The following is an 18,259-nucleotide window of genomic DNA, read 5'->3' as shown; positions in this document are numbered from 1 at the left end:
CGCACTTTACAATTCACATCTGCCCTTTTAAATGCCAATTTTGCCGGCAGTCTGGGATCTGCAAGCGAAACAAAATGATGACAGGGGCACACCGCCGCACCGTCTGTCGTATACATGCAAAACCTGCGGTGCAGAAGTTTCAGGACAAGTCATTCCATGACGTCACTGGGCAATCGGAACAAAGGTTTAACCGTATTTACTAACGTAATAATCCCACTTCTGTTTTGTTTGTTTTTTTTTCAAGAAAAATGGAGGTGAGTTTGAGGGGAGGGTTCAGTACGCAGGACGAGTTGAGATTGTTTTCTTTTTTGACTCGTCCGTCCCGCATCAATCATCAAAGAAAGCACAAAGTCAGCCGCGATCATGACGCTGGCTTTTGGCTTTTAGCATCATCGTTCGCTTCAAATACCCCTCGCTGCTATCACAGTTCCAATGATTTGATTTTGTGACAAACATACTGAGAACCTGGATTACGCAATGCAACGGATGGGCTGAGCAAGTCATTACAGCCACTCCTCTCAAGGCCGCTGGCACTCTGCCAAGTTCACACCCCCCCCCCCCCCCCACCCTTTTCACCCCACCACTTGAGAATGCCAAGAGAGACACTGATGTTCTCGCTGGCAGCACCTTGGCACCAAGAAATACACTGGACTGTGACCAGGAGAAAGGGAGGGACGCGCCTTTCTTTTTATTTTTTCTTTTTTTTTTTTTTTACATTTTCAGTGGCAAAAGTGGGAGATGGGTTCTTAGGTCAACTAAAATGAAGCTTGCGCAAAAGATTGCCGCACCCAAGGTAGCCGCACTGACGTGGGCGATGCTGCGCAGACATACGACTAACCTAATTCACTATAATATGACAGCTTCCCCGTTAAAAGTCCCTAAATGAGCTGATCTATAGACTAGTATTAACTCTATTGGCTCTTGTGTCCGTTTGCAAACGTTGGATGATGATACCAGTGGCGACATCTGGCGGCAGCTTTGAGTACTAGGCACTGTGCTCTCTTTTTGCGCACGCGGAGAAAAATTGTGTGTTTGCGTCCATTTGCTATCACTCATTATATGCTCCTGATACACAAAATAACATCGGGTGCCCTTGTTAGTGCTATTATTGCTAGAATTTCTTGCTTATTTCCTGTATTCGTAATTTAAAAGCTCCCAGCAGTGTTCCACGAAACTGTTACTTCATTTGGGCAGCTAAAATATAGCAACCTCGACGTAACAAAATTTGCGATTTAACGAAATTTTCGGCTGCAAGTAGGACTTCGTTATATTGAGGTTTGACTGTATTAATTCACACTATGACCAGCAGCTGCGTCATACTGGGTACATTCGATTATCAGTCCCGGACTGTCCGGGACTATTTGCTGACAGCTGTCCAACGTTCAATTTTCCTCAGGCAGCCCAGAAGCCCCGCCCACCAGTAAAGCTCCCGGGCCGCCGCCTATTTTGAGTATTTGTCTTGTTCCTGCATACGATACCGTGAGCAAAACAATGACACAATCTTTGTAAACAGCTATAAGATGTTTGAATATTGTGTCTTTGCCTTCTTGTCTTGAATTTCTCTACGCATGAAAACGTCCAGAGCACCGAGCATGGATTGTCTGGTCGTCACCTGTTTCGCGATCTTTTGAGCACACAGGTCCGAAAGCGCCGCAAGCGAACCGATTTGTGCTGGAGCAGCTAATGCTTGTTGTAAATGCCTTTGCAAACGCTTTCGTCTGCTTTAAAGCGAAGTGAGCTGGGCCCTTAGAAGAACTTCGTGAGCAGAAACGACAAGAAAACCCTTTCAAACTGAGGTCTTAAAAACGCTTCACATTCCGGCATGCCACTCTTTGCGAAAAGCACCGTCTGATTCGCACCTATGTTATTTATATATTACTATTACACGTACATCAAAAGTTAAATGTGTGTGCAGCGTCACTGCGAAAGAACCGAGTCTCGGTGACTGATAGTTGGAATCATCTGCTAAGAGCAAACGATGGAGGGAGCTTGCAAGGTCGTGTGACCCTCACGCTGCTTCCTGTCAGAGCGGTAGCCGAGACCTGTCAGCAAGTAGTCCCGAGACTGGAAAATCGAATGCACCCACTGTCTCATGATGTGAAGTGGTGCAGACATAATGAAAGCATGACTCTAGCTGAGAGCCTAACTAAAGAGTTATAGCACAGCAATATCAGCTTCCGCAAGACCCCAGTGCACATGCACGGATCACCTGGAGGGAATCGTATGCTTCCCGGCAGCCTACAGGCCTGCTGCATCGGGACCAATCAGTGCCTGTGCACTGGCAGGCCGCCGTACCGGATCACACCACAGTAGCTAATGGGAATGGGCAGCATGAAGAAGCAGATCCCAGTAGCAGATCGCGCCATGCTATAAATCTCTACTATCAGCTGTGGGGATCACATGAATCCCCTGTCCCATCATAACAGCCACGTGTAATTATTGCGTGAGGTTAAGCACGCACTGTTAGGCAGGATAGTGAGAGGACACACCGCCACCCCCACTGACTCCCACTCTCCTTTTCTTTTCCTCCCGGCATAGCCATTGGACCTCCTCTCCAGAGCTCGGGAGGGCACCTTTCACAATTTCCTCATCCTTCAAAAAATGGACATGTGCGGTTCAGACTTTCTGCCAAGGAGACCGACCACTGCGCTCACCTGAATCACCTAGCCATTGTACGCAGTTACCACTGCGGGCTGTTAGCGCGAGGCCATGCAAGGTGAGTAGAACATCCCTCTCCCCGTTTCACAAGTACTTACCTCTTTTGGTGGTTTCCTTTCAACCCTGTATGCGAGCAAGACATTCGCTCGTAAGGCAGTGTTTTCTTTTTAAGTGTTGTCTTTGCCGTGTAACTATTTGGCCAGAATAGAGCCTACTTCGAGCATGACAATCTGATCTGCCCCTCTGGCCTGAAACTGCCGTGGTGATGACTTATCTCAAGGCAGGTCGGGTGTCACAGCTCTTGTTAAGGCTGGCATACTGGTGCTAGAAGGTGTCTTCTGCGTCTAGCCTTTTCGGTACGAATACTGGGAGTCAGAAAAACCTGCGTTATAACCGGTTCCGCGCTAAAAGCGGTTACGTTAAAAGTGGTCTCCACTCTATAATTGAAATTCTTTTCTGACCCGTTTCGGTTTCAACAGTCGAGCGATGGCTGTGACATCAACCTCAAGTCTAGGTTACGTGACAGGTGAAAAAAGCAGCGATAGTTCCTGGGTCGTCTGAATTTACTACAAAGCTAAAGCCAGCCTGCCTCAAGAGCAGGAATCGGAACAAGTGAATAGTCAGAGATAATATCGCTGTTTTTTCATGCCATGTGTGACCTGGACTTGATCGTGACATCACAGCCATCTCTTGGCTGCTGAAACCAAAACTAGCGAGAAAAGAAAATACAATTAACAATTATTTAGCGGTCATAGGCAGAAAGTGTGCGGTGATCCCTATAAGTAAAACCTCGTTAAGCCATAGTTGGCCGGAACTCGGAAAAAGTATGTACTAAACGGTACTACGGCTTAACAGGAGTAGCGTAAAATTACCCACTTACACCTGCCAAAAAACAAGCGGAAACGAGCAGTAGGTTGGAAAAAAAAAAAAATGCAGCCTTTATTTTGCTCTGCAAAAGTCAGTAATCTTAGTCTTACGCGACGGTGCTCTAGCAGCGCTTCAAACTCATTCAGGCCGCGAGACAGCTTCTCGGCCAGTCCCCTTTTTTCAGCGAACAGGCGCATGACGCTCACAGTGCACGCAGCTTCTGCCACTGTTGGGCCCTGGTCTTCCACACTTTCTGTGTCGTCGTCACTGTCGATTGGAGCCACTTCCGCAACCACTGAGGCAATGATGGCTTCATACGACATGTCTGGCAAAGTTTCCACTTCGTTGTCGGCGTCCCTGAATTCAGAGGTCTTCTGAACCTTTTGAAGAACCTTCCCTCTCAAGTACTTCGGTCAGCAGGCTCTCACATGTTTGGTCCGGGACGCCGGTGATATCGCTTGCGTCGTCTGGGTCACCCGCGCACACTTCACGAAAACCTGCATGTTTAAAACAGTTCTGCATAGTAGCAGACTCGACCTGCCACCATGAGTTTTCGAGCAGGTGAATCGCACCCAGCAGGTCAATGGCGTACACCTTGCCACATTCGAGTGCAAGCAGCATCCTGCACAGTAGGTTCTTTCTGTAGAGCTGCTTGACAGCTCTAATACGCCCTGGTCTAAGGGCTGGGCAATCGCTGTGAAGTTTGGTGGCAAAAACACCAGCTTCAGCGCCTTGAGGCCATCCACCGCAACAAGCGCCGATGCGTTGTCAAGGATAACAACAGCATTTCTTCCTTTCACCTCAAAACGGCGGTCAATGAAGCACACATACTCTTCAAAAAGCTTCCCAGTCATCCATGCCTTGGTGTTATTCCTATAAAGGACTCCTGATGGCAGTGGGGTGCCTTTAAAGCACCTTGGCTTGGCTGACTTGCCAATAACGAGAAGTGGCAGCTTCTCGCTACATATTTGCAACTGAAATGCGGTCCTTGGCATGCTTGCCGCCGGTGCACGGTCCTCCCTTGAATGCAAGCGCTCTATTCAGCAGCAGCTTGAAGAAAAGCGTAGCCTCATCAAGGTTAAATGTCGTAAAGTGCATAGTCTTCCAAAATTTGTCCAAGCTGGCCATTCCTCCATTCTGCGCCTTCAGTGTCAGCCGCGGCGCCTTCTCCAGCTACGGTCTTCGTGCTTATTTCGTGCCTTGCTTTGAATCTGGCTAGCCGGCCATTGCTGCACACGAAGTTGTCATGGTTGAGCTGCAAGGCGAAAACCAGGGCTTTCTCAACGAGGAGAGGTCCGCTAACTGGTAGGTTTTTCGACCGAGCTGTTTTCAGCCATCGCACCAGCGCCTCCTCCACATCCGGAAATGTTGATCCTCGTACTCGACATCTCTTCGCATTCGCGGCAGCACTGTCGAGTAGCTTTTCTCTGGCATTCCAAATGCTACATGCAGTAGTTAGCAGCAAGTCTCTCTCACGTGCCAGCACAGATTTTTTTGCCCCTCTCTCGATGCCATGGATAATCTCCACCTTGTCATTTATACTAAGCACCGATGTTTCTGTCTAAGCTTCGGCATTATGCAGACGGATGAACTCGCGACGCACACCGCTCAAAGTCACCTCGTCACACGTGCGAAAGAAAGTGAACCAAGGCCTAGGGCGTGCAAGGAGCACGGAGCAAGAAGGGGTGGTCGCTCCGACTGGTCCAAAATAGAGCCCGCTAGGGGGAGGACGAAGTATGTGGATGACTCCGTGATCGGCTCCGGCGGCACGGCACTCGGAGGCCACAGTTAGTTTACGGCTTGGATTGGCGCGCTCGCCGCAATATGGCGCTAGTTGTATTATCATCATCATCGCAGTTGCATTTGGTAAACTTGGCTCCGATTTGTCATTGGCTATGTAGCTTGCTATCACTTCGGTCACGTTTTGGAGATTTGTCACAATGCTAGTCAAAGTCTTTTGTGAGGCGGTACTACCGCCGTGAATTGTACGACGAAAAGTGAAAATGGTATGTGCTAACCGATACGTCTGCGATAAGTTGGTACGGTTGATGCGGATGCGAAATGCATTTTATTGAATAAGCGCCGAGCCGGGGATTTGACTTTACTACTTTTAAAATGAAACTACTGTTAAAATAGGTACGTTTAAACGAGGTTTTACTGTACAGTAAAACCTCAATTATTTGACCCTCGTTAATTGAGAAAATCGATAATTTGGATAGCCCATCCGGTCTCATCAACCACATATACTATTCTATGGCGTGAAACTCGTTAATTTGGACAAATTTGGCCACCCTTCGGACAATTTGGACAGGTGACGGAGCTCACATTTGTGTAGAGCGGCCATGGGGCCATGGAGGAAGGAAAAACTAGGAGGGAGCGCGCGGCAATATCCGTGAAGCCTAGTCATAAAAAATAAAAGGGAGCGAGTCGGCCCCTACGTATTAGACCACGTGATAGCATGCGGTGATATCTAACGCGCGCATGCGTGAATCGGCTCCGCGTGGGTAACGCGGGGTCCGCTGCGCACACAGCACCCAGCAGCCCACAACAGCAGACAGCCGCGCGCCCGCGCCATGGCAGACGCGCACTACAACGCACCGACATCAAAACATAGGGTCTAACTAGGAGAGCGAAAAAACGGGGGAGGGAATGGCGTCATTAGCACTTGGCTTGCGAAGGTTGGCCGCGTAACGTCATGCTACCTCCTAGTTTTTCCTTCCTTCATGCATGAGGACAGCAAAGGTGAGGTGATGATGATGGTGGTGGTGACAGCATTCAACCGAAATGTAAAGGTGCCATACTGATCGCTGTAAACATCAGCCAGGAAGGAATGATGGGATGCTTTCTCGTTTTTTGTTGCCCGGCTGCGCCTCGCCACTTTTTCTTTGTGCTTGTGCATGTGCCGTGGAGTGTTGAGTTGTCAAATGCGTTTGTAATTCTTTTTTTGCGAGTTGTGCACGTGGGGGGGGGGGGGGGGGGGGGGACAGCGTTATTCTCTGCAACAATCCCAACAGCGCTGCATTCTTCGGCTCTTGCGATGACTACCGTGGCACCAGCGAAGCGCGCGAAGTACATGGCAAAGGAGTTGGCCGAGAAAGTCGAAATACTGAAGGCAGTGAAAGAAGGAATGCCGCGGCAGACCATTATGTCAAGGTTCAACGTCAAAAGGAGCACGCTGAGCTCATACATAAAAAATGAAGCTAAGATTTTGGAGGCATATGATGGTCGGCAGTTCTCAGACAAGCGGAAGAGACTGTGAACGGCAGCATTCCCGAAGCTAGAGGAAGCACTGCTTCGATGGATTGCGGACGCGCGAAATTCGCAACTCCCCTTGAGCGGACCCCTCATCTGTGCACAAGCAGAAAAGTATGCCTTAATGATGTGCATTGAATGCTTCAGTGTATCAGAAGGGTGCTTTAAGAAGAGGCATGGTTTGGTTTTTCGCAGCGTCTGCGGCGAAAAAGGGACTGTGGATGGAAGCATCGAATCCGAGGCACCTTGCTGCCTATGAGTCCTGCAATATATTTAATGCAGATGAGACGGCATTTTTCTACAAGGCCCTGCCAGACAAGACACTCGCATTTAAGGGGGGACGTGGCATTCGGGATCAACTTTCCTATTTCTTCATGGATTCTGATAAAAATTGGCAGGGTTACTGGTAATGCCTCTGTGATATAACCATAAAAATTTCAAACTGGTATCTCAACAACTTTTTTATTTATAAAATGTTCCTCCTTTTCATCTTGTACCAGGCTTGAGCAATTTACAAAATGAGATAGAAGACTTGTTCAAAGTGCACTGCATTCCAGCATGAATGGATGAGGTCGTGACATTCTTAGATTTTTTTATTTACAATGTAAAAGTTTTTAGTTTTCATATTTTATGAGCAGACTGTACAACAGGCATCTAGACAGTGAACAACTAGTCGAATCAGTAAGTCAGCAAACGGTGTACTGGAAAACAAAGAATGTCACGACCTGAACCATTTCTCAAGGAATGCAGCTAAAAAAACCGCATCAAAATAGCTTCAACGGTCACGAAGAAATCAGCGGAACAATCGGAGCAAGTGACAAAAGAAAACATTACTGAGAAAATGGCTTCCGAAGTTGCACCTTCTCTTTCAATCATCAAAAGGCACCAGGGTTATAGTCTTTTGTGTCCTTTTTAACACGAGGCTTCTTGGATGCCTTGCCTCGAGATTGAAGTGATTTTGCTGCCTTTCTTTTTCGCAAGATGTCCTTTTCCGCTGCTCTGCGAAGGGCATGTTGGCCAGTTTGCAGCCCAAGTGTCGCACAGTACTCTGTGTAAGCACGGCGGGTCCCTGCATTGAACTTGCAAACTGCTTCGTTGAGAGCTGTCTCTGTTGCAGTCAAAGATGCATTTTTATCTTTTGGCAGCAGCGACCAAATTACTAAATGAAGGCTTTCGGCCGCATTCTGGGTTTTTTTTCCCAAGACATCGGCTGAGGAGCTGGATATCAGATAGCCGCTGATAAACAGGCAGCAATGCATCTGCGACATGCCTTGCAAGCTGGTAGTTGTGGGGGGGCAGAGGTTCGCCCTCTGCTTCTGCAGCCTGGTGTTTGCACCAACTCTGTGGTCCTTGGGGGCAAAGTTCGTGATGTGGGTGCTCATCGGTAGATGTTACGTGGTAAAAAGTTGCCATTACAGCTTTCTGCATCTCCTCAACGTTGTCATGATCGTGCAGGGACTTGCCATAGTAATTTGTTAACTTCTTAAGACGAACACTCGCAATTATCACGAACAAGTCCGGTGCGACCGTCAAAATATACATTAGGGCTATGGCGCTCCGTCGATCTCGGCTACAGCGAACATCTGTGCGACTAGCCGATCGGCTACAGCGAACGCCTTGGTGCCGCGGACCACTTTCCACATGCTGAGATCCGTCGATCCTGTGCTCTGCAAGCCGCGACAATCGGCATTCCCGATTCCCCCGCGGCATTTCGCCCTAGCATGATGGGCGGCGCAGACGCAGCAAGCGGTTTCCCGGTTTATCTATCGTGGCATCTCGCCGGAAGAACGAGGAGCGGCCCAAACGCGACAATCGACTTCCCAGGTTATCTTCCGTGGCATAAGCGCCGAAACGAAAAAAAAAAAAAAAAAAGCTAGCCAAGTCTGCGCTGAATGCGTGTCGCACCTCGAGGCATCGTGAGCGACCACGCACGTCGCACGAAACCGTTCAGAGGGCACGACGAGAGATTGTAAATTCGGCGATCGCAAAAATGGCGAAAGGCAAAACAGAACGTACGAAGTACAAAGACAGCCAACAACGACAGCAAGCAAAGAGCCGTAGCAGACGACGCGGGGAGGCGGAGACCGACGCGTCAGCGGCCGCAGCAGCCAATAGTAGTCGTCCGATCCCCCGCGTTCTCGCGGAGCGCGCGCTTTGCCCAATCGCAGCCTTGAATTCGAGCGCGGGAAACTTGAAAGCCGCCACGAGGCTCTCAATCGGTAGCAAGCCACGCCTCAACCGCGCCGCCGTCGCCGCCGCTGAGGGTGGCAGAAGAAAGCGCAAGAATTCACAAACAAAACAAGACCAAGATGGCGGCGCTCAGTTCGGCGGGAGAGGAATGGCGCGCGTGCGAAGTTTGGGAATTTTCGGCGCTTGCTCGCTGCTCCGCGGCTGCCGCCGCTTGTTAAATAATTAATTTCGAGTATTTCTACGGCGAGTTGGGCACTGATAATTATAGAAATGGTAGCTTATAAGACATACTACCGGAATATATAATCTTCCGAAAATCTACTGTTTCGCGATTTTTCGGTTTTCAAAGGCCGCGTCCCCCCTTAAAAGAGACCCTTGCGTCGGCGGCAAACGAAGTAAAGAGAGGGTGACGGTTTTGGTTGCTGCTAATATGACTGCCACGGAACGCCTGCCACTGCTGGTTATTGGAAAATTGCAAAAACCGCGGTGTTTCCAGAATATCAAGCAGCTGCCGGTGGACTACCGAGCCAACAAAAAGGCTTGGATGACGGCAGAGATATTTCAAGCTTGGCTACGCCAACTGGACCGCAGTTTTTCAGCGAAAAAACTGCAAGATACTGCTTGTCCTGGACAATTGCAGTGCGCACCACAACATGTCAGGGCTGGAGAACATCGAGCTGCTTTTTTTGCCCCCTAACACCACTGCCTCCCTCCAACTCATGGATCAGGGAATAATATAGAACCTGAAAACTCGGTACCGCAAGCACGTTCTCGAACGTATGTTGTTATGTTTGGAAGCAGGACGCAAGTACGACATGACTCTTAGTGCAATGCACATTCTAGTGAATGCGTGGCGCAACACATCGCCTGCAGTTATTGCAAACTGCTTTAAGCACAGTGGTTTCACTGAGAGCATTCACACAGCTGATGCGGATGACGTGGATTCCAACTCGGAGGAAGAGAGAGACCTTACAAGCATTCTGCCATCGAATGTTCGGCTGTGCGATTATGTCTCAATCAACGTTGCCGTTGCCAGCCATCTCACCGACAGTTAAATCGTTCAGGCAGCTCTAGGGAGTGAACAGCCAAGTTCCGAAGATGACGACGATGCTTGTGATGAACTGCCGCTTCATACTGTGAAGGAGGCTGTTGAGGCCCTAAGTGTTCTTGAAGATATATGAGAGGTTCTGCGGACAGTGTGCGCGCACTGCATCATTTGGCAGAAGTGCACAAGGTAGTAGTTGCGATGCAAGTTACCTGCACAAAGCAGTCAACAATCACAGATTTCTTCAAAAAATAAAGGTATATTGATGTGGGACACTTTGTTGTGTTATTTTTTTCCCCTCTCGAGAATTCGACATGCGGTTAAATCGGACATTTTCTCCGGTCCCACGAAATCCGAATTAACGGGGTTTTACTGTACAGGAATGTCTTATAAAAAAAAATAATGCCACTAAAATTTGGTGTCCATACTTCTTAAACACAGCTTTCGCTCGTATTACTAGGTTCAAGCCATGCTTAAACCACCATAACTTTTTTTGCAGCATGCTAGTTCCGTACCTCTGGCAGCATTGACTGCTATGTATAAACCGTAGTACATTTGCCTCATGAGTAGTGTGAACAAGAAGTGCGAGCAAGAATACCAAAACATTCACAGGATTTTATGTCGAAATTGTGACGCAACCATTCTCTGCGCAGCGTTCAGATAGGTGTCATACAGTAAAATCTTGTTTATCCAGATCCCATTAACTCGGACTCGCTGCGCGGTCCCGGCAAAACTGTGTATAGTTCAATAGCGGCAAATGCTCATTATCTCGGAGGCATTTACCCGCATATCGGTTAACTTGGAGAACTCCGATAAAGGCTACCGACCTTCTTGAATTACCACACGATACTGCACGGATGTGCACCCACAGCGGGCGGGCCACGGGAAACCAACGCGAGGCAAGTCGGTCTGCACGCTCGGCAAAAACGAAAAAGAAAAAAAAAAGAAGAAGAAGAAGAAAAGGTGGAGGGCAAGAAATGTGATGGTGATGATAGCGGATCGTGTGAGCAGTGGATAGGTGGCACCAGTGACTGAGCGCTTCAAAGGGAGAAAGAAGCCACATCATCATCATCATCATCATCATCAGGGCGACGAGACTGTTTCTATGCTGTCACATGGATGTCACTGCTGTCCCGTGGCTGATCTGGCTGCACGCCGATACCTTTGTCGCGATTGTTTGTGGTGCGATGGTGACAGCGCATGAATCGTGCAAATTAGTATTTGGGGCCTGTTGCCGCTGCCGTTGCGCTCCACAACGATGGCGACCGCCAGTCCTGTGAAGCGACAATAATGTTGCCGTTGCTGACATGCTGACCGATGACAACATAATCGAAAGTTCTCGATAAAGATGGATATTGCTCTTACGATTAAAGTCATGAGCAGCCGCTGCCGCAATGTCGCACTATGCAAGAGGCAGTCGAGGCTCTCACTGTAGTAGACTAATTTTTTGTCGGATCACGCGACACTGGGCATCAAAAATTGGAAATTTTTTTTCCTCGCATAATCATTGCATGCCAATACTATTACCATACGAGAGTCGTCTGCTAGTAGTAACAAGCGCCATCTTTGCAGCGCTACTGAACCTAGTTGGCCTCGTTGTGTACACGCGCTACCAGGCAGCGATAGCGTGCTCGAATAAATCACCATCATCATCATCATAGGTTATGCTAGTCCTTTTTTTTTCCTTTGTAGTAGTCGCCATTTTGCGAGATGTCTCCGCGTCTCGTCATTGTTCCTTCGTTCCGTCCGTGTTACTTGCTTTGTTCCACCGTCTACCGTGCTCTTGGTGCCTCATCGCGATGGGGCGGTACGCAAGTTATACAGCTGCTTTTAAGCTGAAAGCTTTCGAGTACATGCTACAGCAGGCACTTCGGTGTCAACGAGTTCAGCGTAGTATGCTACTGGAGACAGCGATTGCAGTGTTGGCAAGGACTTGGGTCAAGCCTCTGATCAAAATCAAGAGTAAAACTGTATGGTCTGCTGTGAGCATTATACAGTAAACCTCGGTGATACGATTCGTACCAACCGAACATTCGTATCATCAAAACGAATGAAAGTAAGTATGCAGACGCATAGGAAAGGCAGTCGCGCATCTCTGCTTACGTCCGAGAAGGTTTATTACAGTCGCGCGATCACAGCTTGCCACTCGCGGCGCACACAGCGCGACAGGCGATAGCAACGTTGGCGACGCGCGAGCCTCGTGCCTCCGCAGACTTCTTGCGGTGCGTACAGCACGATAAGAGATGGTGATGTGCCAGTCGCGTGGCGCCGCAGACTGCTCGCGATGTGTACAGCATGACTAGCGGTCGTGAAGTCTACGATGTGCAGCGCACGCCGCCGGCTTCTACTCATGGCCGCGCATCGCCGCAAACCTTTCGCAGTGTAGAAAATGATTGCGATGCCAGCGATGTGTGGTCCACCCACCTCCGCATACTTCTCGTGGCGCGTACAGCATGATCGGAGATGGTGACATGTGGGCCGCGAGGCATCACAAACTGCTCGCGGATCGCTGTCACGGTGCCAGCTATGTCCGGTCCGAGCGCACCTGCCGCCGGCGCCAACTGCGACCGTTGCAATGTCTGCGGTTTGTGGGCCATGCACTGCTGAAAGCTTTTCGCAGCATGAGCCCAACAGAAAATCGCGATGTCGGCGAGGTGCGGACCACGGGTCACCGAAAACTGTCCGTGATGCGCACATACAGCGCGGCTGGCGATTGCGGAGTCAACGATGTGCAGGCAGTGCATAGTGCTCGAGGTTGCGGTCGCAGTTCGCGCATTCGTATCATTCGTAGTGGCGCGGGAGAGTGTTTAGACCAACCGAAATTTCGCACAATGTACACAGTGCCACACACTGTGCTAGTCCTTCAATGCTGAACCGCCAAGAACAGTACCAAACCATGACAAACTATGCTTTCGCATTTCTTAATCTCATGTCTTTTATAAATCTATACATTTCTCCATCTTAATACTTTTTATAAGCAGAAGGTGAGTGGGGGGAGGGCTCTCTCAGACAATGGACTCTTGTCACTTAAAGTTTGCTTAATCTGACCCACCCTTTAACAAACAAGGGCTTCCATTGATTTACGCTTCGTGCACTTCAAAACAATTTCTGGTCTCCACAGAGTTTGAACCATTGGGAGTCTACAACTGTGGCTGGAACAAACTCGCTTCTACATTGTCAACATGCAGAGTGACCATTTTTGTGGCAATAAGCTCCCAAAGCATCGCTGGGCGGCGCTGCGTCCTGATGGGCAGCGCCATCTATGGCAGACAAATACGCACTGGGGCGCTGCCGGCTCAGCTGGCTGCCTTCGCGGCGTGCGCCGCGCGCTTTCTCTTGCACGAATAGCACACGCCCCCGCAGGCGCATCGTGACATGCCGCCTGCATTCAGTCTTGATGATTGGACAACCTGCTGCATATTTCCATGGAGGAAACGTAATTATAGGCGAGAAAATTTTTATTCACGTCTGCACTGCAGAGCAGACGACAGACGGCAATGAGTAAATATTGATTGTGAATGCGTTTCCCACGTTAGCGAAAACGTAGGAAGTGTCATCATCATCATCATCAGCCTGACTATACCCACTGCAGGGCGAAGACCTCTCCCATATTTCTCCACTTAACTCGGTTCTGTGCTAGCTGCATCCACTTGACCCCTGCGAACTTCTTAACCTCATCTGCCCACCTAACTTTCTGCCGCCCCCTGCTACGCTTTCCTCCTCTTGGAATCCAGTTTGTTACCATAAGCGACCATTGGTTATCCTCTCTTCGCACTACATGTCCTGCCCATGCCCATTTCTTCTTCTTAATTTCCACTAGAATGTCGGTAACCTGAGTTATTTCTCTGACCCACTCTGCACGCCTCCTATCTCTTACTGTTACCCCTACCATTTTTCGTTCCATAGCCCTCTGGGTTGTCCTCAACTTAAATAGAACTCTCTTGGTTAGCCTCCACGTTTCAGCCCCATAGGTGAGTACAGGTAAGATGACACAGTTATATACTTTCCTCTTTAGCGATACCGGTAAGCTGCTAGTCATAATCTGCGAGTGCTTGCCAAATGCACCCCATCCCAATCTTATTCTTCTTGTTATTTCCTTTTCATGGTCCGAATCTGCGAATATGTCCTAAGTAGACATATTCGCCTAATACTTTCAGTACTTCGCTACCTAATGTAAACTGCTGTTCCTTTCCGAGGCTGTTGAACATTACCTTAGTCTTCTGCATATTAATTTTCAAGCCTACCTTCCTACTTGTCCTGTCTAGGTCACCAGTCATTATTTGCAGTTCATGTAGGAAGTGTACCTCGAAGTAAATCTGCTATGTAATTATATTGTCGTATATAATATGTTTAAAAACTGTGAAATTATTATCATTACTCTGAAATAGAGCTGCTCGCTCGTTGATCATCGTTTTGGCCTGTAGCATGAGATCTATATACGGTTTTGTTTTTATTATTACGATGTTGCTAAAGCAAACCTTGCAGTAGAAGAATAAGTTATAGTGCAAAGGAGGTGTTTCTTTAAAGGCACGAATGCTAGGAGCCTCAAAAGCACATGCGTGCTCCGCGTGCTGCATGTGACATAACCGGCTTGCTGGCTCGGAAGCTAAGTGACAACCTTGTACTACAATCGTGCTTGATTTCGGTTCTTATTAAATGGTTGTGCTTCATTTATATTTGGTTTCCATTTACGAAACCTGTGACGTGAATAGGGTGCTCCGTGCGAGTAATGTCGATCGAGCCATAACTAGGATCGCGTTTGTATTGCACTTCCAACATATTTTCGTTATGAATAATAATAATGTTAGTTCATTTATTGCCCAATTTGCGCAAATCTGCGAAAACGTTTCAGGCTTCTTCTTGGTCGTAGGGCACATTCACACATCATTGTCAATCGCGGAAGTCGCACGCTGAATATTTGTTGATTTTGGTTGTTTTCAGAGCACTCACAAAGCGGGAAAGAGCACAGAAAATCGGCAAAGCAGGACACGCGGGGAGCGAAGAGCAAGATAATCCTCCACCCCCTTCACTTTGTATGCATGGTGTTAAACCAGTGTACTCTTTTGATGCCCCTCCAAGCCATCTTTGCCAACTGTCGACATTCTGAGTTAATGGAGAAGGAGGAAATTGGCTCTTTTCGTTTCCACAAAAAACGCGAAACTTCTCAGAACGCTGTCATGCGGTTGGAAAACAGATCTTGTGGAAACGCTTCCAAAGGAATCTGCAAAGTTTCACACGTGAGCCCCGTCTTTTGGCGCTTCGCCTACTATTGTGGCTGCCCATGAAACAATGCTACTTAGTACCTCCGTTTCGCATCAGCGGAAGCGTTTTTGTATCGATAAATAACCGCCAGGAGCAGCTCGATCACCGCACATGCACAGGAAGCTAGCGGAGCGTCTGCTCCGGCGACGTCCCATCATTTCACATTTCACCACTACGCCAGGAATGCGGCGCTGCCGTCGCGCGGCAAAAGTTGAGCTTGGGTTCCCTATACCCACAGCTACCTTTCTCAAATAACCCGTACTGCAACGCAATCGGCTCGTTTTTTAGAGCCCTTAGAACAAAGGTCTCTTATTTTTCAATTTTTGCCATGAACTTTATCGTTTTCATACATTAGCTGTCAGGACAAAATGAAAGTGCACACACAATGACAGCCCACAAAGTTATCTCACCCGTGGAAGGGCCCGACGCCCTGGTTTTCCTCTTCATGACGACCACAGCATCCTCATCCCTGACCTCAGAGTCTCGCCGGAAGTTGCGCTGGTTCGACACTCTAGGAGGAGACGCCCGGTGGTCACGGCCAGAAGGCACTGCGTCAGGAATACATACGTGCCTGATGCAGTACACTGCACGCTCAAGCTGACAAATCTCGCTTTCTTGTTTTTGTCAGTCTCTTTCTGTGCGCATGTGTGCATGTGCATGAGTGCGTGCGTGCATGCACAAGTATGCATGAGTGCTTTCCGAGACAAAATAACATTAATAAAAGCAATTAGCCTGGCTCCACTGTGAAACTCTGCAGCACCTAACTTTCTGTTGCCGAGCTGGGAGCACAATCAATCCCACTTAAAACAGCTGCAGTTACAACAAATGCTCGCTTATTGCAAACTAGTACAGCACTACCATTAAAACATATTAGAGTTATGGCACTGTCTCGTAGATGCAACGAACAACACTGCACTACACAGGATAGACCAAACGAGGAGGCACCATAAACTAGCTAGCCCTTGAAGCAAAAAATATGCATCTCATAAGTGCGCAGACCAGAACAGCATCTTCTGGACCACTGGGGTTTCTACCCCACCCCTCAACCTTCCTCTTGAAATAATGTGAAAACCAAAGAAGTCCATAAAAAAGGTGGCCATTGAAAATGCAGACTGGTACTAGCTAGTGCACACAATCAGCCTACAAGGTCACTCAGTGCATATACGTATGCAGATGGTCAAAGCATGGAAGGAAAACCATAGTGAGCACGAAACAGAGGCAATGTTGAAAGCGAGAACTACTGTACAAGATTAGTAAAGGCTGATTCATACGACGGATGGAATTGCTGGAGTCCACGAGTGGACGAGCACCACGTGACCCGACGACACTGGCTCCGCCTCGTGCGTGGAAAGCGCAGCCTTCGCAAGCCAAAAACTAGCGTGCGTTTCCCCGGTCAAAATATGCGGGTTGTCTGCTAGTTTTCTAGCTAGCAGAACTACATCTTCTAAGTGGGGCAACAATGGTATTTTCGTTTTTTTTTAACCTAGTGGGGGCACTTTTGTAGCATTAACAATAGCCAACAATAGGGTGCGTCGATGCTCTCGCCTCCCTGGCCATCCAGGCATCCTAGTCAACAATGTGGAGTAGTTGGCTTGGAATGCCATACCGGCCATTTTCCTCTGCGGTGGAGCTGCAAAGAGCGATGCGGCTCCGGCCTCCGGTGGATTCTGTCCACGACATCATCCGCCGCCCGTGGACACAAAGCAAGAAACCATTTAGGAGGTGAAACTCCTGTCAGCGCGAGCGATCAGATAAGGTCACAATTGTAGCACCGACAGCACGGAGCATGACGCGGCAGTATGCAGTGGCAGCGGCATGGGGCACGTCGTAGAAGCCGCAGCAACAAAAAAGAAACCTGGACTGGTTGCTTTGGCAACCAAAATGGCGGTAATTTCTTTCCACGCCGACAGGCGCCGCCAGCATGATAGTGGTGCCGCGGGCTTGTGACCTTTTCTGGTTGGCGCAAACAGCATAGTTTCCCCTCCTAAAGGTTTCTTGCTCCGTGCCCGCGGACGAGGAGGCGCAAGTGACGTCGGATGACATGGTGCTCCATCCACGAACGTTCGTCCATCGTGTGAATAGGTCTTAATCAACCAAAGGTAGTGACTTAGGTAAGTTTGTATACCAGCCATACTTTTCTGGGCCAGCACAACTTGCTGACCGAGTGAAACTGTGAGTTCAACTGTGACAGGGCAAGAATGATCAGCAATGCTAGCATGGCACTTGGCTGGTACTTGGGATATACAGTACACATGATGCCTTCCATGACTATGGTAACCATGCCCTAAGGGTCTTGCCACTAGACGCTACATGCATGATCTATAGAATCCCTGAGCATGGACACTATTCAGGTGGCCACTGGCGGAACATCATTCAACACGAGCTGGCAACAACACTGATCAGGTGCCGGCTTCCCCTCTCAGTTAGCAACTGGACTAAATGAAGGCCGTTAAATGGAGCCAACTGCAGAGCACATCGCACACTGCTTCCATAAGGCAGGGTTTATGGGCCCAGGAATGATAGCTGATGTCACATATCTATGTGATCATATGCGTTTGCATTTGTGGCAATGTGTTGTCAACACATTGCCACAAATGGAGCATCTGGTCTGACCAGCAATGGTCAACACATTGCTGGTCAGACCAGATGCGACGTGCGATAACTTCGTTAGAGCAGATTATTACAGCTACATCGCAGACCAAGCACCGATGTAGTCTATTCAAGCACTACCAAACTGCCAGGTACTCAATATGATGATGACAAGGAGGCCAGCCTGCTCCCAGTTGCCCTGGAAGTTTCAAATTATACAGCATCTCTAGCTGTTTGCTGACAGTGAGAACCTCCAACAAGAAGCACATGACTGCACTGGAGAGTTTGGAAGAAGTCACGACAGGATCTGCAGGAATGCATGACAGACTTTTGACTGTATTTTTTCCTAAATAAAAAAACTCCTCTTACTTCATATCACTTTAATACAATAAAAAC

The 18,259-nt window shown here is 48.6% G+C and overlaps 1 protein-coding gene across 2 annotated transcripts in view; it reads right to left on the bottom strand.

Annotated features, from left to right (window-relative positions):
- Positions 1–18,259, bottom strand: part of LOC146180373 (uncharacterized) — an 80,764-nt gene that overhangs the window by 6,104 nt on the left and 56,401 nt on the right. For both annotated transcript variants that reach the window (XM_084579567.1, XM_084579566.1), the window contains exon 9: positions 15,685–15,822. In XM_084579567.1, coding sequence (XP_084435693.1) covers positions 15,685–15,822 — 138 coding nt within the window. The remainder of the gene's footprint in view (positions 1–15,684; positions 15,823–18,259) is intronic.

Source organism: Amblyomma maculatum, chromosome 9 (assembly GCF_055883805.1).
Source record: "Amblyomma maculatum isolate TAMU_Amacu chromosome 9, ASM5588380v1, whole genome shotgun sequence".
Classification (NCBI taxonomy): domain Eukaryota; kingdom Metazoa; phylum Arthropoda; class Arachnida; order Ixodida; family Ixodidae; genus Amblyomma; species Amblyomma maculatum.
Note: the sequence above shows the minus strand (reverse complement) of the source record. Positions and strands in the feature narration are given on the sequence as shown.